The sequence below is a fragment of the Armigeres subalbatus genome, chromosome 1, assembly GCF_024139115.2.
Source record: "Armigeres subalbatus isolate Guangzhou_Male chromosome 1, GZ_Asu_2, whole genome shotgun sequence".
NCBI classification, from domain to species: Eukaryota; Metazoa; Arthropoda; class Insecta; order Diptera; family Culicidae; genus Armigeres; species Armigeres subalbatus.
This window is the reverse complement of record NC_085139.1, coordinates 33,949,725-33,961,114: the sequence shown is the minus strand read 5'-3', so window position 1 is coordinate 33,961,114 and position 11,390 is coordinate 33,949,725. Positions and strand designations below refer to the sequence as shown.

At 43.9% G+C, this 11,390-nt stretch overlaps 1 protein-coding gene across 1 annotated transcript in view; it reads left to right on the top strand.

Annotated features, from left to right (window-relative positions):
* LOC134208261 (annexin B10-like) overlaps positions 1-1,515 on the top strand; it is a 1,735-nt gene extending 220 nt beyond the window's left edge. The window contains exons 2-4 of the mRNA XM_062684285.1: positions 28-204; positions 286-999; positions 1,066-1,515. Coding sequence (XP_062540269.1) covers positions 28-204; positions 286-999; positions 1,066-1,122 — 948 coding nt within the window. The 3' untranslated portion in view covers positions 1,123-1,515. The remainder of the gene's footprint in view (positions 1-27; positions 205-285; positions 1,000-1,065) is intronic.
* Positions 1,516-11,390: the final 9,875 nt, after the last annotated feature.

The window sequence follows — 11,390 nt, the reverse complement described above, 5'->3', positions numbered from 1 at the left end:
ATATGTGAAATTGCGGACATTTTGTAGCCTCACCCCACTGTATATCCAGCGGAAGAATTCGATGCCTCAGCCGATGCCAACGCACTGCGGAAGGCTATGAAGGGCTTCGGAACCGATGAGGAGGCCATCATCCACGTTTTGTGTGCTAGGACAAACGAACAACGTCAAGAAATCTCGGAGGCTTTCACTCGAGAGTTGGGTCGGGTAAGATTATTATTGATTATTGATTGATTGATTTGATTCAGATGATCGGTTAATCGACATGGCAATTTCTGTCTATTGTAGGACTTGATTGACGATCTGAAATCCGAGCTGGGTGGCAAGTTTGAGGATGTAATCGTCGGATTAATGTTGCCACCAGCCAAGTACCTCTGCAAGCAATTGCACAAGGCTATGGATGGGATCGGAACTAACGAGAAGACGTTGATCGAGATTTTGTGCTCGCTGAACAATGAGCAGATGCACGATGTCGTGGCCAACTATGAGGAGATGTACGACCGCCCATTGGCGGAGCATCTTTGCAGTGAAACCTCCGGAAGTTTCCGTCGACTGCTGACGATGATCTGTATTGGTTCACGCGATCCCCAAGGAACCGTTGATCAGGATCTGGCCGTCGAACAAGCGAACCAGTTGTACAATGCGGGCGAAGGAAAGTTGGGTACTGATGAGGAAGTTTTCTACAAAATCCTGGCTCATGCCAGCTTCGATCAGCTGGAGATTGTTTTTGATGAGTACAAAAGCCTCACCGGTCGTACGATAGAGCAGGCACTGAAATCCGAACTGAGCGGAGAACTTTACGATGCCCTGAGCTCGATCGTGGAATGCGTACAGATGACCCCGCATTTTTTCGCCAAAAGGCTACATAAGGCGATGGATGGGGTCGGCACTGACGACGCATCTCTTATTCGCATCATCATCTGCCGATCGGAAATCGATCTTCAGAACATTAAGGACGAGTTCGAACAAATGTACAACAAATCGCTATACAGCGTCGTCAAGGTCAGACAAATTCACTTGCCTTTTGTCCGCTAATATAACTAATTGATTTGTCGATTCTCGTTACAGGGAGAAACGTCTGGTGATTACAAACGTGCTTTACTTGCACTTATCGGCGATGCTTGAAGCAATCATCCCCTCATACATGTCTAAATTGCGAGAATGAAAAAAATACCTAGATGTATGCAGCGTACGTCACCGTTTTGCCAAGCAATTCACCCGTTTAAGGCGCACAGTATTACGACAGACTCGAATCTTTAACCCCCTCAATAAAAAAATCGTCGCCGTATAATTTTTCTGTGAGCAGTTATACGGAAAGCTCTAACGAAATATTTATTGGGGGTTCTGAATCTCATTGGATCAAATTTACGCGTAGAATATTCAACTCTGTATTTGTTGCGAAAATAACTCATCTGTTGTTGAGCATATAATTCTCGTGCATGCATCGAAATCGCTGTATATGTGTGTATTTATGTGTATCTATTTTAAAAATAAACTACTCTACCCTGCAACGGAAAACCCAACTCGTTATTTTGGAATGAATAATAATACAGACGTGTTATTGACGATTTCCTGACTGTAATATAATTAATGCAACAATGTGTTTATAACTGCAGAATCGAATGGAACACGTGTCACTAATGTAGCTGCGGATAGTGATACCTCAGTGGACGATATGTGTGCGACATACGTCTATAGGGTGTGGGTGCTACAAGGCACGGACAGTTTCAAATGTATCATCTCATTTTTAGTACATTTAGATATATGTCTGTTATTGAAACAGTTCTAAAATGTCATCAGTAATTATGTTATTAATAATAGATAATTCAAGTTATTAAAGTTTGGGACGATAATAGGAGATGCTGCCTAAATGCATCTTCTTTCTATATATATTTATCTGTAATAAAAAAAGTGCTATGATATGGAGATGCTAATATCAGTTTCAAAGCTATTTGTACATTTTTATGATAGAATTAGAAACTAAGTTACAAGATCAGATAGTTCCGTTTTCTGAAGATTTGTATCTGAAAGGAAATTTTAAAGCGAGTGGAGGGTAATTTCTGGTGACAATATAACGCGACTCGAACGACCTTTCTTCTCTCAAGCTTTCATTTTCAAGAGAAACGGAAGAGTATCAACGTGGTGATCTTGACTCCTATTGACTCCTAAACTGCCGTTCTACGCATAATTGTCCCATGTTACCTTTGATGAAAAAGCTCAAACTCGCGTCAATTTGTCCCGCTGAAAAAATGAAGTTGTTGTTTGATGATAACGAGAATGAAAACTGTTAAATAGGTAGTGATTCGTTTTATGTCCTGGAAAAGTGTTGCCAACGCTCATAACATCCCAAAAATATTTGTTAAATTTCGAGATCCAATCGATTCTAAAATTAGTGGGACAAATTGATTCGAGTTTGGATTTTTTTCATCAAAAGTAACATGGGACAATTATGCGTAGAACGGCTGTAAACTCGCTAGTGAAAAGTGGCAAAACTGGGCATTTTCATATGCAGAGACTGCAACAAATTACAAATTTCGACAAAATCGTTCATGCTCAACACTAAATACTCGTCTGTCGCATATCAAAAGGACGATAAACTAAAAGATAAGTTATACGCGATCACACTTCGGCTAACAAAAAAATCAGTGGAGCTCTTAGCACCAATCAGAATTCTTGAATTCTACTTGTAGATGTATCCGAATATATCCAAGTGCGCCTCCAAGACAACAGACAGTTGAAACAACTGCCGGTTCATTCCAGAGTCGTTTCTCATACCTTACTTACCTCCTGGTACACGACAGCTGCGTTATGTGGTCCAACATGTTCTGCCGTGAATCGCATATTTGTCCCATATGAATAGGATACCCACACTCAGCGAACCGGACTAGTGAAATTCATAACTGGCGCCTTATGAATCATCGACTGATTATTCCATCAAGAGTGGTTCTTATACGCAGTTAACTTCCCGAGTATTCAAGCGTCGATGGGCGTGTGGTCCACCTACCGGCCTCCCGACCCCGACGTCCATGGTTCGAACCCAGTCTGTCGTTTTTTTAATGAAAATCATCGTTCATAAGGCAATATATTGAAATTCATACCGATTCCTTGTGGCAAATTTTCATACGTGCAAAATGATTGAAAATCATACGTCCATTTTCCTCAGCAGCAAAGATGGGACAGGTATGCGATTCACGACAGTGTTGGTAATGTGCAGGTCGATTGTAGTGGAAGAAGGAGAATCTGTGCTCAATATCGTGTAATGCAGTTTCTATGAGTTTCGATTGGCATGACTATTGCGGCAATAGTATTGCTTCATGTTTGGCATTAAGGTCGCCAGCAATAACTATCTGATGATGCCGCCTGAGTGGAGCAATAAGCCCTAAAGAGTCCAGGAGTTCAAGTCAGCATAACGGCGAAAAACTGAGATGCAGACAGAGTTATTCAACATAGGCGTTTGAGAGACGAATGTTCCTGATCCGTGATCCGTGACAAAAACAATCTGTGCGATCGGCAACATAAAAATTTGTGAGAACTTGAAGTTACTCTCAGTGTAAGCAGTTATTTCGTTTGCTCCAACTACATATTTTGTCTTCTTGAGCACAATTTCCTTATATTCAACAATAAATAGGCGAGTCAAGTACGAGACACTGACGACGACCACACAGTTGGTGGAATTAAATGGAGAGTACTTAACTCGTCTTAGACGGTTGAATACATGTCACTAAAAAGAGCTTAAAATATTTTTTTCGAATAAATATGATTAAATACCATATATAAATTTGCTATGAGAACTCTGGGCTGCAAAATGGTAGGTTGACATCAAGGAAGGAGCGCCCAACAGAGCTCTGGTCCCAAGTCTCTATCTTACGCTTCCACGGGTCGTCCGATGACGAAAGACCGCCAGCTAAGGGTTGTGTACTCCTTCTGACATCAGCTAGAGTGAGAAGGTACGGCTCGAGCGTCTGTTCACCAGGAGGTGCGGCTCAAACAGCGTCTGCCTGGTACCCAGCGGCTGATTAGCGAGATGCTGTATCGCGTCAGCTATACCTAAGGTGGCAACCCCATCATCGCGATATAGGTAACGCGACCCCGGTAAGGTAGCTTACTGAAGCCTCTCAAATACCACGAAAAATGGAGATAGAAGAAAAAGAGAACGTTATTTTTGGCAACCGACCCGGCAACGAAATAAGGACTATGATTAGAAACTCGGTACCTGGAATGTCAGGACCTTAAATAAACCAGGACGAGTGAGCCTTCTAGCTCGCGAACTGCAGAAGGTTGGAGTGAACGTAGCCGCTATTCAAGAAGTCCGATGGCCCAGATCTGAAGAACCTGAATTCCGAGCCGTGGACCCCACCCACGTCCAACAATGCATTTAAATATAACATCTATCACAGCGGCGGCGGAAAAGCAGAGCATGGAGTTGGTTTCGTAGTGATGGGCAAGCAGATGAAGCGAGTGATGCGGTGGAAACCCATTAGCGAACGAATATGTGTCTTGAGGATACGGGGCAAATTCTTCAATTACAGTCTAATCAACGTTTACGCACCGACAAACGATAAATCCGACGACGTGAAGGACACGTTTTATGAATGTCTTGATAAAGCCTATGCAAAGTGCTCAAAGCATGACGTGAAAATTGTTATCGGAGACGCTAACGCTCAGGTCGGTAGAGAAGACTTTTTCCGTCCCAATGACCAATGACAACGGCCTACGGCTAGTAAATTTCGCTGCTACCAGAGGGATGGCCATCAGTAGCACCTACTTTGCACGAAAGAACATCCGAAAGCACACCCTGGAGATACCCAAATGGTGAAACTAGCAACCAGATAGACCATGTTCTGGTGGATGGGCGCCATTTCTCGGATGTTATCGATATGCGAGCATTAACTCGGATCACTACCTCGTTGTCAGTAAAATTCGATCACGGTTGTCAACTGTATCGAACGAAAGATCACAGCGAGCGATGCGTTACAATATCCAACGATTGTCGGCGGAAGGAGTATCGGCTGAGTACTGTCAGAAACTCAACGAACGGATAAGTGCAATCAACGTTAGCGACAACATCAACGATCTATGGGAGTCGATCCATGGAGCGGTGAGCACAACAGCACGAGAAGTGGTTCGATGAGGAGTGTCAGAGAGTGACAGACGAGAAGAACGTTGCCAGAAGCCGGATGTTGGTGTCGTGTACCCGATCGAATAGAGATCGGTACAAAGAAGCAAGAGCAGCAGAAGAACAAACCCACTGCAGGAATAAGAAAGAATATGAAGAACAAGTGATTAACGAGGCGCAGGAAAAAATGGAGCAGAACGATATGCGGAGGTTTTATGAGTCTGTCAATGGCGTGCGGAGAAAGACAGCGCCATCTCCCGTCATGTGCAACGACCAACAAGGGAATTTGCTGACAGATAAAACCTAAAAGGCTGCCAGGTGGAAGCAACACTTCGAGACTTTGTTGAATAGTGGAAGTGACGGTGCACCGGTGAACAGAATAAATATTAGCGACGATGGACTCGCCTACACTGCCCTTCTACGCATAATTGTCCCATGTTACCCTTGATGAAAAATCTCAAACTCGAGTCAATTTGTCCCACTGAAAAAATAAAGTTGTTGTCTGATAATAATAGAGGCTGAAACCCGTTTATATAAGTAGGGATTCGTTTTATGTCCCGGAAAAGTGTTGCCTACGCTCATAACATCCCAAAAATATTTGTTAAATTTTAAGATCGAATCGATTTTATAAATTGGTGGGACAAATTGACTCGAGTTTGGATTTTTTCATCAAAGGTAACATGGGACAATTATGCGTAGAACGGCAGTACACTAGATGAGGTTAAATAAGCTGTTAAAGAGCTTAAAAACAAGCAAGTGAGCAGCTTGATGAAGTTCTGCTCCATATTATGTCGAAAATATGGGAAGACAAGGAAATGCCTGCTAGCTGGTTGGACGGCCTCATTTGCCCTATCTTTAAGAAAGGGCACAGACTGGAGTGCCCCAATTACCGAGGAATATTTATTTATTTATTCAGACTAAGGCCGAAGTGGCCTGTGCGGTATATAAGTGTTTTCTCCATTCGGCTCGGTCCATGGCTACACGTCACCAACCACGCAGTCTATGGAGGGTCCGCAAGTCATCTTCCACCTGATCGATCCACCTTGCCCGCTGCGCACCTCGCCTTCTTGTGCCCGTCGGATCGTTGTCGAAACCCATTTTCACCGGGTTACTGTCCAACATTCTGGCTACGTGCCCGGCCCACCACAGTCGTCCGATTTTCGCGGTGTGAACGATGGATGGTTCTCCCAGCAGCTCATGCAACTCGTGGTTCATTCGCCTCCTCCACGTACCGTCCGCCATCTGCACCCTACCATAGATGGTACGCAGCACTTTCCTTTCGAAAACTCCAAGTGCGCGTTGGTCCTCCACGAGCATCGTCCAGGTCTCGTGTCCGTAGAGGACTACCGGTCTAATGAGCGTTTTGTAGATTGTCAGTTTGGTACGGCGGTGAACTCTATTCGATCGCAGCGTCTTGCGGAGTCCAAAGTACGTACGATTTACAGCCACTATGCGTCACCGAATTTCTCTGCTGGTATCATTTTTCTACCACCTCGATTTCGTTACCACCGATGCAAACTCGCGGTGGGTGGCTCACATTGTCTTACCGAGGAATAACTCTAAGGAGGGTTACAAAATTATGTCCCATATTATGTTCAACAGATTGAGACCACTTGAAGAGTCCTTCGTCGGCGAATACCAAGCAGGTTTTCGTGAGGGCCGATCAACGATGGATCAAATGTTTACCCTGTGACAAATCCTTGATAAATTTCGGGAGTACAACTTGCAGATACATCATCTGTTTATTGATTTCAAGGAGGCGTACGATTCAGTGAAACGGAATGAATTAGGCAAATTATGCTTGAACATGGCTTTCCGGCGAAACTGATACGGCTGATTCGTTAGGACGGATCGAAATCAAGTGTAAAGGTTGCGGATGAAATATCGACGTCATTTGTTACCTTAGATGGATTAAAGCAGGGTGGTGCACTCTCGAATCTACTGTTCAATATTGCGCTCGAGGGAGTGATAAGGAGAGTTGGTGTGCAAAGAAGCGGTACCATTATCACAAGATCGCATAGTCTGCAAACGAAAACAAAACTCGCGCTGTATACTACTCTGATTCTTCCGGTGGCTTTATACGGCCATGAGACATGGACGTTAAAGGAAGCTGATCGGAGAGCTTTCGGAGTGTTTGAGCGTAAGGTGCTGCGGACAATACTCGGCGGTAAACAGGAGAACGGTATCTGGCGGCGTCGCATGAATTACGAACTGTACGAGCTTATACAACACGGCAGACTACGGTGGGCTGGTCACGTTGTTCGTATGCCGGAAGAACGTCAAGCAAAGATAATGTTTAGTAGAGAACCCGAAAGAGGCCGCAGGCTTCGTGGAAGGCCGCGTACTCGATGGCTTTTTGCAGTTGAAGAGGACCTGAGGGCGCTCGGCTCAATGTTCGGATCGATGTTCGGCCCAGGATTCAGTCCAGTGGAGAAGGATACTCCATTCGGCGTAGGTTCATCGAAGAGCTGTAGTGCATCAAGTATCAAGTAAGTATACAGATGGCTTCACAAAAGCGCTGACGAGAGCTCCAACCGTGGTAAACAGGTGCGCTTTTGCGCGAGAAGCTTGGCAAGCACGACAAGCGGTTCGATCAGTCCTAGCGGGTCATAGAGTCGAGCAGTATCTGACAGAACAATTCGACAAGAGAGAATTGAATCTAAAGGGAAGCTGCTGGCAGCAGGGAATGCAGAAATCGCTCTCAATAGATAACGAACAACCATAAAAGAGAGGCAAAAACCTCTTCGAATCATAACAAGCCATGAAAACAAAACTATCGCACTTGTATACAAGTTGGAAAAAAATGATTCGGATAGGTGGCCTTCACCGAAGGGGTTTGATAAAACGCTTTTTTCTCGCTCATTTTATGTTGGGGACCATATTTTTCGCACCGCTGTGTAAAACAAGTTAAAATGCTTCATCAGAACCAATGCCCCCCGCAATTGGGGCTTATTAAAAGAAATGTATCATGGGTTGTAGTCCCCCGAATCAGTTCATTATCGTAACAGCTACCAAAAAACGTATCTCACGGTATGCTACCTATCGAGAGTGTGATAAGTGAGAGATTTTCTCATTGTCCTTTGGATTCAAACCCTGGTTGGCAGAGATCTTCACCTTCGTCCTCATCGTCGACACCGGTCCATGTAAAAATTGTTCGCTAGAGCTAGTGCAGCAAGCAAAAATTCATTTGAACCGTCCTTTGCCAGCTGCTGTAGACACTTGGTAGCCAAACAAGGAGCAGATGCGGTGCCATAAGTAACGGTAGAAAGCTCGAAAGTTCGTAGGGGCTGGGATGGTAAGTTGCGCCAGAGGACCCGCTGCAGAGCGTAGTACAAAGGGTGTACTCGAATTTGACGAAATACTTGTTCAATATCCGCGATAAAGACCAACCGATGAATTCGAAAACGAAGAATTATTGCCAGGAGATCATCTTGGATGATCGGGCTTACCATCAGCGCTTGATTCATGGAAATTCCACTATCCGTATGGCAAGCGGCATCAAACACTACACGAAGCTTTCTCTACGCCGTCATGTTGTAGATCAGCGGTTCTCAACCTGGGATACATGTTCCCCTGGGGGTACCTTCGCTGGTCCTAGGGGGTACCTCGGATAAAAATACGTAATGGCGGACGTATTACAATTAAGGTGACACGGGAAGCACAAACAATCATCAAATCGTCATCATTTCATCATTAAATGCTTATTTTTTTCCTACAACAAATATGAATTTGTAAAAGTATCACCGGCGCGTGCTTACTCGCAATCTACATGCTGATACATTTACAGTTACATCAAACAACTGAAAACCGAAATACGCCGCTCCAAAGTTGCGAGGTGGCAATGCTAGAAAGAGACAAAAGATAGGAAAAATAACACGGTGTGTAGTGCCGCCCTGAGTCACCTTAAACCGTTTGTTTGAGAAACTGCATATGTAACATTTTTGGCCAAAATGAGATTTTTATATATTCTGAATCCTAAAAATACGTATTCTGCAAAAAAATACGAAAAAATTTTTTTTATCTATTGTGTTTATTTGACATGCTCAGGCGTGTATAACACTTAACGGAGCCGAGACTTTATGATATTTACAATCGATATCATCTTATTATCAACAGTTAGTAAGGGAAAAGGGGCATAGACCAAGATACCCGTGGCGACTCAAGGTTAGATTGCGTAATTTCAGGACGGACGATGTTGGGATTTAGGTTTGAGGTTCGCAGCTGCTCATCCGGGTATTTGACGTCATTAACGGTATGGCGTAGCGGCGTGCTCGAGTTGTGGATCGTCAGGGAGCATCTTCCGGATGGCCATAGCTTCGTGTTACACGGAACAATAAGACAAAGACAGGAAAAAAAAAACTGAGAAAAAATAGGGATATTATACTTTTATGTCAGAAGAGCAAAGAAAGTCATAGATGGCCTGCATATAAGCCACATCGCGATCCCCCAAAACACCTCTTACTTCCCTGTAGGGTTGTTTACCTCGGGCCGCAAGAGTATCCAATAGTTGCGCTCTAGAGGCGGAAAAAAATGTTCTAGAATGTATGTTTTTTTTTTTCGTTTATATGATAAACTATACATTTGCACTTACCTTGAAGAGCAATTGAGTCATTCGTTTGAGAAACTGCATCATATACATACATATCTGTTTTACACAATTTCAAGAAAACAACAAAAAACTGTTTTTGAACAAATTAGCACCGAATCTTTCGATTTTTTCGATACAGATCAATAGTTTTTGGCAAAATTCAACTCCCTGGGACACAAGAGGCTCGGAAGATGCTCAAAAGGCTTGGAATGCTCGTTTCAAGAGGCTCGTAAGTCTCCTTTTAAGATGCTCGTAAGTCGAGAGCGAGGAATCTTCGGCCGGCAATGTACTTTGAATTTCCCAACGGATCCAGGATTGATTGATTGACGTTTGGTGAGTGTGACTACGAAGCGACCAGACTTATCGCGAAAGACAGAGGCAGCGAAGTGTTCTTCACAAGCGGTTTTCTCCACTGAATTGGTACTCCAGGATTCCATTTCCCAAAAGCGAGATAGTTGTTCGCCGAGTCGATTCTGCACTAGTAATATAAGCGAGCTTTGTTGTATCGCCAGGTGTGTGATTGTTTCCAACCTTCCCGGAAGCCACCCAACCAAAGACGGTGTTCTGCTGGACTGGTTTTCCAGGACCCAGTTTCATAGAACCTTCGAGCAACAAGTCATAATACATCTCCATCCCAATGAGGATGTCGATGTCCGGGTTCATGGAACTGAGCATCGGCTAAGGTGAGACTCGAAAGGAAGTTCCATGACGAAGTATCGATGGACCCCGTAATCTTTTTCAATACGTGTATCAGCGACAAAACTCGAACAGCGAGAACCCATGCGAACAAGAACAGGGGTGGCATTGCGCATCACGGCTCGAAACGAGCAAACCATGCAAACTGTCATACGAACGAGCTGTTGAAGTGAGATGCGCAATGAGGCCCCAACATGGTACGAAACGACGATGAAGTTACCTACGCCTCCGATCTCTTGGCGATCAGGATAGCGGCGTAACTGGAGTTTTTGAACGAGATTTTCCTTAACAAGGCTTAGCTGAGAAGCAGGATTCAATAGAGCTCGCACTTAACCCTTATGCGGCCGACAGGGTACCCGTGTTCCTTTTTTAACTTCAAGTGGTGATATTTCAATGTCTTTTTATAGCTGAACGCCAAAACTCGGTGACATCTAAGAACTCCATAAAATGTAGCATCTGTGAGAAAATCACGTTGATACAGTGAGGAGGGACGTGGGGAGGGGCATCTGATTTTTTTACCACGTGGATGGCCGACAGGGTACCCGTGTTCCCATAAATTGATACTCATAACTTCAACAATTTTCAACCGATTTGGATAATTTTGACAGTTTTGGAAACAGAAACTCATGTACTTTTCGTTCATTGTGAAGGTCTACAGCCTTTGTCCATGGCTATACAAGAAATCTTTGAAGTAAGGCTTAAGAGTCTACACGTGTAACCAAAGGACTATCCACCAGTTTAAAACAAAATTACATGCTCATTGCGCTTCTTAGAATAGTCGGTGTTCACAGTAAATGTTCAGGGTCCCCTGGAGTAAGGCCTTAGTCATCAAAAAAAAAATCCCAGGAATAAGATTTTAAGGTCTGCTAGCGTAACCAAAGTCCTATCGTGCAATTTCAAAAACAGTACATGCTTTTTATGGTGCTTAGCATACAACGCTTTCACAGTATATGTTCAAGGTCATCCAATAAATCTCATCCAAGTAGTTATTGT